The sequence below is a fragment of the Theobroma cacao genome, chromosome 1 (assembly GCF_053813885.1).
Source record: "Theobroma cacao isolate CCN51 chromosome 1, ASM5381388v1, whole genome shotgun sequence".
NCBI classification, from domain to species: Eukaryota; Viridiplantae; Streptophyta; class Magnoliopsida; order Malvales; family Malvaceae; genus Theobroma; species Theobroma cacao.
In genome coordinates this window covers 14487175-14501609 of record NC_142639.1, presented here as the reverse complement: position 1 = coordinate 14501609, position 14435 = coordinate 14487175, and the positions used below count along the sequence as shown (strand labels likewise).

General features: G+C 35.5%; 1 protein-coding gene across 1 annotated transcript; it reads right to left on the bottom strand.

Moving 5' to 3' along the window:
• Positions 1-951: 951 nt before the first annotated feature.
• Positions 952-10106, bottom strand: LOC148764556 (uncharacterized). Its single transcript, XM_088806388.1, has 7 exons — positions 10020-10106; positions 9119-9184; positions 6518-8376; positions 3990-5983; positions 3523-3906; positions 1981-2064; positions 952-1145 (listed from the first exon to the last, which is right to left on the bottom strand). Exons 3-6 carry the CDS (start codon positions 8368-8370, stop codon positions 2015-2017), a joined length of 4281 nt encoding a protein of 1426 aa, XP_088662514.1. The 5' UTR covers positions 8371-8376; positions 9119-9184; positions 10020-10106; the 3' UTR covers positions 952-1145; positions 1981-2014.
• Positions 10107-14435: the final 4329 nt, after the last annotated feature.

Below are 14435 nucleotides of genomic sequence, written 5' to 3'. Positions count from 1 at the left end.
AAAAAGGAGTTTTCCTTTTTTTAATGAGTTGTTTGATATTAATACTAAAAATTGAGCAATAGGACAAGATGCTCAAACTCCTACACATGTCCTAGATGAAATTGAAAAAGATGTTGCTCATGGGATAAATGAAGGTTCTGCATGTGAGCATATAATTGGTTTGAATGATGTGGATGTCTCTACAATCCAACCTCAACCATTAGTTGGTAGAAGAAATCAAAATTCTACAACAAGTAAGAAACGAATGACCAATGACATGAGTGAAGTGGATGGGTTTGAAAAATTTTTGGATGCTGCCATTTTATTGAGTGAGAAGTTAGAAAATATTGGAAATTCATTGGGCCATGCTTAGGGGACTAATGTACTTGTGTATCAAAAAAATCTTCAAGATTTGAATAGTGCATTACGTGAGGTTGCAGGTTTGACAGAGGATGAAATTGATGAGGCATCTTATAAACTTACTAATAATCCATCCCAAATGACTTACTTTTTTACTCTTCCCCCTAGCAGCAAACTTAGATTGTCACGACCCGGTACTCCCCTCGAGCCCGTGACAACCGCCGCGGTGTCCCGGTAGACACTTATTGTCCGGAATGTCAACCCGAAACCCCGCAAGGCTTTACTATCAGTTTCTCTGTTCCCTTGTGAGCAACCATTGTCAAATATCATGTTCTAAAATATTTTAAGCTGTTTTCAACTTTAAACAAATAAAATATTAATTTTTCGTCTCACAAGGGTATTTTGGTCATTTTTCTCAAAAATTTTAAAACTGGCTAAAACGTAATATACAAGTACAAAACACACAATTCATATTCAAAATGAGTTTAAAAGTCTAAAATCTTCATTTAAAACGAAATTATGGTTATTTGAATATAATAAGAAAATAAAAGAAATATTAAGTAAAATATTCTATTTTCTTATAAAACAATATTTATAGAGTTATACGTGAATAATTTTTATAACGTAAAAGCTAAATAAATTTATACATACTTAAATACAGTAAGCCAAAATATTTAATTTAATTTACAATAACAAGAGTGCCCCCGAATAAACAAAAGTAAAGAGGACTTTGAACCTACGGTTTGGAAAATGCAGATCCCACTGTAGTCCTCGATGAGATCAGCTATCTACAGTCTATACTGAACCTGAAATGGGTGGAAAGGAGGGTGGTGAGATTATAAAATCTCAATGAGTAAACAAACATCATCATAAACATCTAGAGTTGAGTACATGGAGACAATAAAGTAAATCATCATAAACTGGGTTATAGCATTAGAACACATTTTGTTCAAAACACGTAAAGAGGCTTATGAATCTCATAAAAATCTAGGCTTGTGCCATAAATCCATTCTCGGGGACACCTTGGCCGAGGCATCCTACCGAGACCGCCAAGGCTATTAAAATTCACATTTCACATAAATCATGTTTTTGTTTTGAAAACATAGCCGTTCCTTGGCGTTGGCTGAGTTCCCCCTCACGTGGTGGTTTAGCGTGAAGTGAACCCTAAACTTTACCCCAGGAGATACCCTATGCGCCTCTCCGTTCGAGGTAAGAATATAATGGGGTTTACCGTGCCCCTCTAAAAGGCTGGTCCACAGAAACCCCCTACTGCAGTGATTAATTAATATATAATCCACCATATAATAAAACTCAATAACATGATATGGCAATTTTGTAATTCGTAGTTTTTCAAGGTAACCAAACAATTCGCATTTCAATACAATTGCCAACTAGCCAATCATGCTCGATTTATCATAAGCCAGTTAATTTAAACAATCAAATTGCCACAATTAACAGTCTCCGTGTACTCTATTTTTTAAAATCACTATTAATTTCAAAACAATTTATAATTTAATTTCATTGAAACTCATTTATTCATAAAACATGAAAATTTATCTTTTTAAATTCCTTTTTCCATAGAATTCATGAAAGCATCTAAAAACCACCCTAGATAATTAAAATGACAGTAAGTTTACTCACTATGTCTAGAATGCAGACTTTCGAAGCACTCTGTCTACTGGTCCTCGGATGCAATTTCCTTGCCTTTATCGGAGGACTCACCACCTTGACACAATACAAAATCGAGAGTTTCACCAAGTTGGTACTAAATCAAAATTAAATTAATTTAGATTACCAATGCATGATATGGAATGCAAAATGCACTGGTAACTATCTAAACCCGGTATTGGCCTAATTCGTCTTATCACCCGATTAAATTCCTAACGGGTCCGTTTAAACTCCAATTTAATTCTTTTCAGTTTCTATACCTCAATTGCACCCAAATTAACTTAATGTCCCTCAGTGTGGTGCAAATTATCAGTCCCAACAGCAAATTACGAAAATACCCCTAGTGGGTAAAAATTCGTATTTTTGCTCCGAAAATTCCCATTATTTTTCTAGGCTCTTAATTCATCATTCCTTAACCAATTCTCCTAGAATAAAATCAAACTCATCCTCACTCACTACATGGTAAATTCAGCCATTAATGGTTCGGGGAGAAAATAAATTCTTTTCTTGTTGTTTTGTTTTTAAATATGCTAAACTAACTAAAAACACTAACATAAATTAAAATCAAATAAATCCAAAAACTTTCTTTCTCCTAACCCATTTTTCCAGAATTTAATTCATCATGAAAACATGTAATTTAATCATGGAAAATAAAGAGAAATGCTTGGGAATAAGAAAACTCAAGCTTAATAGAAAAAAACTCACCTTTTTCACTTAATTTCCTTGAAAATTCACACTTTTTCTTTGATTTTCTCTCTCTAGGGTTTTGTTTTTGTTTTCTCTCTCTTCTTGCTGGTTTGGCCGGCCATGGGGTGGAAGATGGGCTGATTTTGTGCCTTTTAAAAAGGAAAATAATAAATTAATAAAGGCATGACACATGGCATCATGTCATTGGCCCGTTTTTAAAATTTTAAAAATTTAAACATTTTATCTCCACCACATGTTTAGTCAAGGGTCAAAGATGAAGACAAGGAAGACCATGTGCTGGAAAAAATATCCTGGTGGTGGAAAATTACAATTTTGCCCCTGAGGTGGCAAAATTACCATTTTACCCCTATACTCCAAATTATACCGAAATTAAAATTTTTTCACTTCTAAACCTCAAATCATACTTCAATAAGTCAAATTATACTCTAATAAGTCAAATGGGGTCAAAAAATCTTTTCTAAAATTCCCATTTTGTCCTCAGGTGGCAAATGACCATTTTACCCCTAGTTAGTGAAAATTCCGATTTGACTCCAAATTGATCCTCAAACTCCAAATTACCATTTTAAGTCATCCATGAACTGTGAAACTCTTAATCTCACCTTAAAATTCCTATTTGATCTAGTTCGAGGATTAAATAAACTTTGTTGTACCTCTAGGTACAATACCGACTTTTGTAAATTTTTCGGGACTCTCCTAGCATGCAATCATGCTATCATCACATGTATGTCATGAATAGTATTTTATAAGGTCAGGCTTTACAGCACTACCCCCCTTAAAATAAAATTTTGACCTCAAAATTTCACTTACCTAATTCAAATAAAAGATGTGGATATTGGTTTCTCATCTGGCTCTCGACTTCCCACGTCATCTCCTCCATTCGAGCATTCTTCCACAATACTTTCACCATTGGAATGCTCTTGTTCCTTAGCACTCGATCCTTTCGATCTAGAATACGTACAGGCTGCACCTCGAACTTCAAATCCTCATGCAACTCAATGGGAGGTGTCTCTAAAATGTGAGAGGGATCGGGAACATACTTTTTCAACATCGAGACATGGAAGACATTATGAATTCGATCTAACTCTGGGGGTAATTCAAGTCTGTAAGCCACTGGCCCAATCCTTTCAATGATACGAAAAGGTCCAATGTATCTTGGATTGAGCTTTCCCCTCTTCGCGAATCGAATCACACCTTTCATCATCCAATAAATACCACAAATTATCACAATAGTATAATCAAATAAGATTTAATTCTTGGAAATTTCAAATTATTACCTTTCCAAGGAGAAACCTTAAGAAAAACTTTATCGTCGACTTCAAACTCCAAATCTTTCCTTCGTTTATCCGAATAATTCTTCTGCCTATCTTGAGCTGTCTTTAATCGCTCTCGGATAACTTTGACCTTATCGTTTGTCAAATCAATCAATTCCACATTCACCAATTTCCTCTCACCTACTTCATCCCAACAGAGCGGAGTTCGGCATTTCCTTCCATACAAAGCCTCGTATGGTGCCATCCCAATACTAGACTGAAAACTGTTATTATAAGCAAACTCCACCAATGGCAAGTGTCTGTCCCAACTCCCGATAAAGTCAATGACACAAGCCCGTAACATATCCTCCAAGGTCTGAATAGTTCTCTCAGATTGACCATCTGTCTGTGGATGAAAGGCAGTACTAAATCTCAATTTAGTTCCAAGAGCTTCCTGAAATTTCGGCCAAAATCGAGAAGTAAATCGAGGGTCTCGATCTGACACAATAGAAACTGGGACTCCGTGTAATCTCACAATCTCATCTATATAAAGTCTTGCCAGCCTCTCAATAGAATACGTGCTATGGATAGCCAAGAAATGGGCGGACTTAGTCAATCTATCCACAATCACCCAAATAGCATCCTTCCCACTTTGTGTCCGCGGCAAACCCAATACAAAGTCCATAGTCACATGTTCCCACTTCCATTCAGGAATCGATAAAGGTTGAAGAGTACCTGACGGTTTTTGATGCTCCGCCTTGATCTGTTGGCATGTGAGACATTTCGCTACAAACTCTGCTATGTCTCGTTTCATACCCGGCCACCAATAACTTTCTTTAATAGTCCGATACATCTTGGTGCTTCCGGGATGTAAAGCGTAGGCGGAAGAATGAGCTTCCTCCAAAATAGCTCGTCTCAATTGATCATCCTTAGGAACACAAATTCGGTCTCTAAGCATGAAAGTACCATCATCGCTGAGTCTAAACTCACTAGCTTCTCCATCTTGCAGCTTTTGAACTTCCTGTTTCAACCAATCATCAGATTTCTGCAATTCTCTTATCTGATTCAATAATGAAGGTCTCACGACGAAACTAGCAAGTAGGGTTCCATCCTCACCATTATTCAACTGGATCCCTAGAGATTTCATCTCAAGTAACATCGGAAAATAAGAACTTTGAAGTGTTGCTAACGACGATGAGGATTTACGACTTAAGGCATCCGCTACAACATTTGCTTTTCCCGGATGATAATCAATCACTAAGTCATAATCCTTAATCAACTCCAACCATCGTCTCTGTCTCAAGTTAAGCTCTTTCTGGGTGAGCAAATACTTCAAACTTTTATGATCAGAAAAAATCCGACAACGCTCACCATATAAATAATGTCTCCAAATCTTCAATGCGAATACTACTGCTGCTAACTCCAAGTCATGAGTAGGGTAATTCGTCTCGTGCTTCTTCAACTGTCGGGAAGCATAAGCTATTACTTTCTCGTCCTGCATCAACACACACCCTAATCCCAACTTAGATGCATCGCTATATACCACAAATTCTTTTCCACTAACAGGAAGTGTTAAAACGGGAGCGGAGGTTAACCGGTTCTTTAGCTCCTGAAATCGATTCTCACAAACATCATCCCACTCATACTTAACTCCTTTACGAGTCAAACGAGTCAGAGGAGCTGCTATCAAAGAAAATCCCTGAACAAATCTCCGGTAATAACCGGCTAAGCCAAGGAAACTACGAATCTCAGTTACCGTTCTCGGTTGCTCCCATTGCAAGATTGCCTCAATCTTCTTGGGATCAACATAAATTCCAGCTCCGGACACCACATGTCCCAAGAAAACCACTTCCTTCAACCAGAATTCACATTTAGAGAACTTGGCATAGAGTTGTCTCTCGCGCAAAGTTTGCAACACAATGCGCAAATGGGCAGCATGTTCATCATCATTCTTCGAATAAACCAGGATGTCATCGATGAATACTATCACAAACTTATCCAAGTATGGATGGAACACCCTGTTCATAAGATCCATAAAAACTGTCGGGGCATTAGTCAAACCAAACGGCATCACCAGAAACTCATAATGCCCATAACGCGTCCTGAAGGCAGTCTTAGGTACATCCTGCTCCTTAATCCTCAACTGATAGTACCCAGATCTCAAATCAATCTTAGAGAATACCATAGCACCTCGTAATTGATCAAAAAGATCATCTATCCGAGGTAAAGGGTATTTATTCTTGATGGTCACTCGGTTCAGCTGACGGTAATCAATACACAATCGAAGAGTGCCATCTTTCTTCTTTACAAATAGGACTGGTGCTCCCCAAGGAGAAATGCTAGGGCAAATGAAACCTTTATCCACCAAATCTTGCAACTGGGCTTTCAGTTCCTTCAACTCTGCTGGAGCCATTCTATATGGAGGAATAGAAATAGGTGCGGTACCCGGAAGTAAATCAATAGGGAACTCAAGCTCTCGATTAGGAGGTATTCCTGGTAAATCATCAGGAAATACATCAGGAAACTCACTTACTATTGGGACATCCCCTAACTTAGGTTCCCCCTTTGAAGTATCGATCACGTATGCCAAATAAGTCGGATACCCTTTTTGCACTAATTTTGAAGCTTTGATGGCCGAGATTACACAAGATGGTAATACTCGACGTTCCCCTACAAACACAATCTCTGCTCCCTCCGAATTTCGAAGAACAACTTCTTTTCGGAAACAATCCACGTTCGCCCGATGTGCAGTTAACCAGTCCATACCTAATATTAAATCAAAATCCAAGATCTCTAGAGGAATTAAGTCACCCCTAAATTCTTCCTCACCTACCCTTACCCCACAGTCTCTATAACAAGTATTTCTAATCAACTGTTCTCCTAGAGGGGTATGCACTACAATTTCTTCCTCTAATGGTGACAGGTTTCTATCAGTAATTGATGCAAATGTCGTACTCACATAAGATCTATCTGAGCCAGAATCTATCAAAACATAAGCATCTTTATCAAATAAAGACATAGTACCTGTCACTGCTCCAGGTCGGACTCGTGCCTCATCTTCTGTCACAGCAAAAACTCTTGTCGCGGTACGAGACTGTGGTCTCGAAGGCGGATGTGACGGGGTATTACTCTCCACACCAGACCGTATGGCTACTCCCTGTCTCGGTGGTAACCCAGAAGAATCTCTCCTCTGTATATCTGTGCGAGCTGGTGGAGATGATGCAGCTACAGTGGCTCGTCCTAACTGTGGGCAATTACTCCTAATGTGACCCATCTGTCCACATTGGAAACATCTTGTTGGCCCTCTACATAGCCCACTATGATAATTCCCACAATTTCTGCATCTGTCAAAACCTCCGAGACTCTTCCCAGAACCAGTCATAGCAGATCTGCTAAACCTCGAAGGTCTCTGCTGTGATGGTGGAAATGGAGGTCGAGGAGATGTCACGGAAACAGAAGTAGTGCTCCCTGAAGTCGCTAAGTCCTTGCCTCTTTTTACTGGCTGACTAGAAGACATACCAGGATTCCTCTTTTTTGCAAACTCAGTCCGAATCCTTCTATTCTCAGTCGCGAGCTTCTCAGCCCGTAAAGCCATCTGTACCACCTCCTTATGTGGCTCCCTACCAATCACTGTCATTCGCTCTCTGATCTCATTACGGAGCCCTTCCTCGAAATAGCTGGCTTGATCCTGCTCAGATTTCACCAGATCCGGCACATATAACATCAACTCGTTAAAACGAGTCTCGTACTCCTCTACAGTTAGATTTCCCTGTTTCAAACTCAGAAATTCTCTCTTCTTTTCTTTTTGATGGAAATAAGTGAAATACTGACCATCGAATTCCCTGAGAAAATCGGACCATGTTTGAGGAGTAGCGGAACGGGACTTCACCGAATTCCACCAAGTACGAGCCCTCTTCTCTAATAATCTCGTAGCCACCATCAGCTTCATGTCATCATCTAATCCCATATCAGAAAGAGTCTCGGACACCTGATTAATCCAGTCCTTTGCCACAGTGGCATCCAACTCACCAGTGAAAGATACACAACCCAATTGCCTAGCCTCCTTCAGCTTCTTGGAAATGGATACATCCTGTATTGGTGGTGGAACTAAAGGAGTAGTTGGAGGCACTACAGGTGGAACTTGACCAGTCTGAGCTTGACCAGCTATTGCTGCAAAGAAAGCTGTTAATGCCTGTGCTGCCTCAGTAGGCATGGCGGGAATACCCGTAGGTGGCTGAGGAGATGGAGGATGTGGAGGACTATCGGCCTGCTCAGCAGCAGGTGCTGCCCGAATGGTAGATGCAGCTGATTCCTCCTCTACTGTATCTGGCTGATGACGTTGGGAACGACCTCTTCCCCTCCCAACCGATCTAGTGAGAGGTGGGCGTCCGCGTCGAGGAGGCATTATAATCTATATAAAAAAATATACGAGCAAGTTTAGGTAACCTTAGGCTCTATATGCAAATGCATGCATTCTATTCAACCTAACCTAACTTAACTTAATCCGGGGCCACACTGATATTGTAAATATTTAAAACAACTTTAAAACTAAAAACTTTGATCTTGAAAACCAAAAGCTCTGATACCAATCGAATTGTCACGACCCGGTACTCCCCTCGAGCCCGTGACAACCGCTGCGGTGTCCCGGTAGACACTTATTGTCCGGAATGTCAACCCGAAACCCCGCAAGGCTTTACTATCAGTTTCTCTGTTCCCTTGTGAGCAACCATTGTCAAATATCATGTTCTAAAATATTTTAAGCTGTTTTCAACTTTAAACAAATAAAATATTAATTTTTCGTCTCACAAGGGTATTTTGGTCATTTTTCTCAAAAATTTTAAAACTGGCTAAAACGTAATATACAAGTACAAAACACACAATTCATATTCAAAATGAGTTTAAAAGTCTAAAATCTTCATTTAAAACGAAATTATGGTTATTTGAATATAATAAGAAAATAAAAGAAATATTAAGTAAAATATTCTATTTTCTTATAAAACAATATTTATAGAGTTATACGTGAATAATTTTTATAACGTAAAAGCTAAATAAATTTATACATACTTAAATACAGTAAGCCAAAATATTTAATTTAATTTACAATAACAAGAGTGCCCCCGAATAAACAAAAGTAAAGAGGACTTTGAACCTACGGTTTGGAAAATGCAGATCCCACTGTAGTCCTCGATGAGATCAGCTATCTACAGTCTATACTGAACCTGAAATGGGTGGAAAGGAGGGTGGTGAGATTATAAAATCTCAATGAGTAAACAAACATCATCATAAACATCTAGAGTTGAGTACATGGAGACAATAAAGTAAATCATCATAAACTGGGTTATAGCATTAGAACACATTTTGTTCAAAACACGTAAAGAGGCTTATGAATCTCATAAAAATCTAGGCTTGTGCCATAAATCCATTCTCAGGGACACCTTGGCCGAGGCATCCTACCGAGACCGCCAAGGCTATTAAAATTCACATTTCACATAAATCATGTTTTTGTTTTGAAAACATAGCCGTTCCTTGGCGTTGGCTGAGTTCCCCCTCACGTGGTGGTTTAGCGTGAAGTGAACCCTAAACTTTACCCCAGGAGATACCCTATGCGCCTCTCCGTTCGAGGTAAGAATATAATGGGGTTTACCGTGCCCCTCTAAAAGGCTGGTCCACAGAAACCCCCTACTGCAGTGATTAATTAATATATAATCCACCATATAATAAAACTCAATAACATGATATGGCAATTTTGTAATTCGTAGTTTTTCAAGGTAACCAAACAATTCGCATTTCAATACAATTGCCAACTAGCCAATCATGCTCGATTTATCATAAGCCAGTTAATTTAAACAATCAAATTGCCACAATTAACAATCTCCGTGTACTCTATTTTTTAAAATCACTATTAATTTCAAAACAATTTATAATTTAATTTCATTGAAACTCATTTATTCATAAAACATGAAAATTTATCTTTTTAAATTCCTTTTTCCATAGAATTCATGAAAGCATCTAAAAACCACCCTAGATAATTAAAATGACAGTAAGTTTACTCACTATGTCTAGAATGCAGACTTTCGAAGCACTCTGTCTACTGGTCCTCGGATGCAATTTCCTTGCCTTTATCGGAGGACTCACCACCTTGACACAATACAAAATCGAGAGTTTCACCAAGTTGGTACTAAATCAAAATTAAATTAATTTAGATTACCAATGCATGATATGGAATGCAAAATGCACTGGTAACTATCTAAACCCGGTATTGGCCTAATTCGTCTTATCACCCGATTAAATTCCTAACGGGTCCGTTTAAACTCCAATTTAATTCTTTTCAGTTTCTATACCTCAATTGCACCCAAATTAACTTAATGTCCCTCAGTGTGGTGCAAATTATCAGTCCCAACAGCAAATTACGAAAATACCCCTAGTGGGTAAAAATTCGTATTTTTGCTCCGAAAATTCCCATTATTTTTCTAGGCTCTGAATTCATCATTCCTTAACCAATTCTCCTAGAATAAAATCAAACTCATCCTCACTCACTACATGGTAAATTCAGCCATTAATGGTTCGGGGAGAAAATAAATTCTTTTCTTGTTGTTTTGTTTTTAAATATGCTAAACTAACTAAAAACACTAACATAAATTAAAATCAAATAAATCCAAAAACTTTCTTTCTCCTAACCCATTTTTCCAGAATTTAATTCATCATGAAAACATGTAATTTAATCATGGAAAATAAAGAGAAATGCTTGGGAATAAGAAAACTCAAGCTTAATAGAAAAAAACTCACCTTTTTCACTTAATTTCCTTGAAAATTCACACTTTTTCTTTGATTTTCTCTCTCTAGGGTTTTGTTTTTGTTTTCTCTCTCTTCTTGCTGGTTTGGCCGGCCATGGGGTGGAAGATGGGCTGATTTTGTGCCTTTTAAAAAGGAAAATAATAAATTAATAAAGGCATGACACATGGCATCATGTCATTGGCCCGTTTTTAAAATTTTAAAAATTTAAACATTTTATCTCCACCACATGTTTAGTCAAGGGTCAAAGATGAAGACAAGGAAGACCATGTGCTGGAAAAAATATCCTGGTGGTGGAAAATTACAATTTTGCCCCTGAGGTGGCAAAATTACCATTTTACCCCTATACTCCAAATTATACCGAAATTAAAATTTTTTCACTTCTAAACCTCAAATCATACTTCAATAAGTCAAATTATACTCTAATAAGTCAAATGGGGTCAAAAAATCTTTTCTAAAATTCCCATTTTGTCCTCAGGTGGCAAATGACCATTTTACCCCTAGTTAGTGAAAATTCCGATTTGACTCCAAATTGATCCTCAAACTCCAAATTACCATTTTAAGTCATCCATGAACTGTGAAACTCTTAATCTCACCTTAAAATTCCTATTTGATCTAGTTCGAGGATTAAATAAACTTTGTTGTACCTCTAGGTACAATACCGACTTTTGTAAATTTTTCGGGACTCTCCTAGCATGCAATCATGCTATCATCACATGTATGTCATGAATAGTATTTTATAAGGTCAGGCTTTACATAGATGGTTGAGAAAGATTATCTCAAGACCTTGATGTTAAAATAGTTTGGTCTTTCAAGACTTTGTTGTTAATTGTTGAGAACTTAAAAACTTGTTATTAGTTGGTTTGTTCTTCTAAGACAACAATATTATTAAGGATGTTTGCATTCTTCAATATTATTATGAATGTTTGTGTTCTTCATTAATATCTTCATCAATCTCATATCATTACGGATGAGGTTTTTTGTAAATTGTGATCTATATGATGCCTTAGAATATTTATTGAATTATTGTTTTTTTTCCCTTGTTCTAAATCCAACACAGACATGTTGATTTGAAGTAGCAATGAAGTAGTTTTAATGCTAAAAAAATAGAAATTAGTTCCAAAGGCATTATTAAACAAAACAAAATTAAAGAGCATGTATTATTAAAAAAATATTATTAAATTATTTTTGTATTATGATAAAAAATATTACTTATTTACAATAAAGAATATTTTTTTCTCATCATAGTATTTTTTTTAATTAAAAAATCTTTAAATTTTAATAAAGGGTATTTTTATCATTTGCCCATTATTCTTTAACTATTCTTAAAATTATTCCTACCAACCAAACAATGGAATAAGTAATAATAAAAATTTTCATCCTATTTCATTCCCATGAATCCATCTACATAATAGTTATTCTTCTTCTATTCTATTCTCTTGGAATGGTTATTTCATTCTCATTCTATTCCTTCCAGTGAACTAAGCATGCTATAAAAGTATTTGAATATCTATAATTAATGGGGCACATGAAAATTTCATCAAATACAGAAAAGCAATTAACACAAAACTCAATTAATAAGTGCTAAATATTAATAGAAGTATTTGGCCAAAAACAAAAATACTAATACAAGTTGGACTCACATGATGCTGCATATCTTTTTTGTTAATATAAGCAATTATATTTTTGTAAGCATATGAGAAAGAGGCTTGTGCTTTGCCATAATTTTGAATTAATTTTTTAATTAAGCTAATTAATCTTAATAATTTTAAGCTAATGAACTATAGAGGAGCTTGAAAAAAAAATCTAACTCACCCTCCCTCGAAAATGGAAAAAATGTCCATAACCTTTTATAAATAGATAGAAATATAAATAGATAAATAACAAAAAAGAAAATAAAGTTACGAAAATATCATTTAATTCAATTTGAAATTGAGAATGGATCACATCTTTTTGTGTTTATGTGGTTTCTTGTTTCACATGTTAAGAATAAAATCAACAATAACAATGACACACATGATGACCACCACTCATTTCTTTTCAAAAACCTCATTTCTCACAATCTGCAATGCAAAACGCCCAACATTTGCCATTTGTTTCAGGATTATCATTTTTTCTTGGCACACAATTCCCAAGGCTGAAATGGTTATTGCAACATTTTCCTTCACTAACCACTTTCATAACATCTGTATATTAAAAATATAACAAATAATATTAATATATATGTATGTATATGTTAAAGATAAACCATGTAATGGCATAGATGGCTTAAAATAAACTAATTCCTAGTACAATTTTTCCTATGTCCTTGAAAGAGAGTTGTTAATTCAGCCAATCTAACTTTTTAAAGTGAAAGAAAACCAATATTTTGGACAAAAATTGTCTTTTATTTTTGTCTCATTACTAAAACATGGCAATGGAATGTAGGGAATACAAACTTTTGTTTGAGGAGAGTGACATACCAATGAATAGGAAAAGAACAATAAGGAGGAGAAATCAGAGAACTTTTGCTTGGGCCATTTTATATATCCTAAATTTCTTTTGATGTAAAAACTATTTGAACATGGAACTAATATATATATACATATATATATATATATATATATACATATATATATATATATATATATATATATATTGATTCATTTTATATATAGGTTTCCTTCTGTAAGGAAATAAAACCTTAAGAAATATACCACAAAAGGAAATAAAATCCTAAAAAGATTTGTTTTCTAGTATTTGTTTAGTAGCTAAAAATTAACTTGCTGAAATGACATCTTTACTATCAAAACCATTTTATTGAAAACTTTAATATTTCTATCGTTTTAATAAATTGAAAATAATATTTTTTCTGTTTTTTAGATAATCTTGTAGAAAATATCTTCCACCATGACTCATTTTACAAATTTTCTATTATGACATGATAAAAATATCAACATTCATCAATTATGAAAGACATCCAAAACATATTATTCAATATTTAACATATTATATAAACATAACAAAATAACTAAAAATGTAGGCATAGGTAAAAAATAAAATCATCCTACAAATATCCAAATGCGAAAGAGTAAATAAGTTTTCGTGTGAAACCCCGAACTTGCAAATAGGAGAGTAAAGTAAGAAATCCTTAGGCGAACATATAGATTTCATATTTTAAAACATCAAACCAAGTTTTTAACTTTGGAAAAGTTTGTATTTTGATTTACTATGATGAATTGCAAAGTTTTGTGGAGAAAGCAATCCAATGGACAAGTTTTCAAGCTTGTTTTATATTCTAAAGCAAATGTATCGATACATGATAAACAAGTATCGATATACTTTACCTTATAGGTCAAACCCTGTTCTATAAAATAATTATGACGTCATTTACATGCTCAATAGAATGTTTGCAGATTTAGAAAGTTTGAAGAATCGTTAAAAGATGATATTGCCCCTAATGGTACCATTGAGTCGATTAAGCCTTGAACTAGTTCAAATAGAAATTTTAAGGTGAAATTAAGAGTTTCACAGTTCATGGATGACTCAAAATGGTAATTCGGAGTTCGAGGATCAATTTGGAGTCAAACCAAAATTTTCATTATCCAAGAGTAAAATGGTCATTTGCCACTTGGGGACAAAATGAAAATTTTTAGAAAAGATTTTTTTTGGTCCATTTGACTTATTGGAGTATGATTT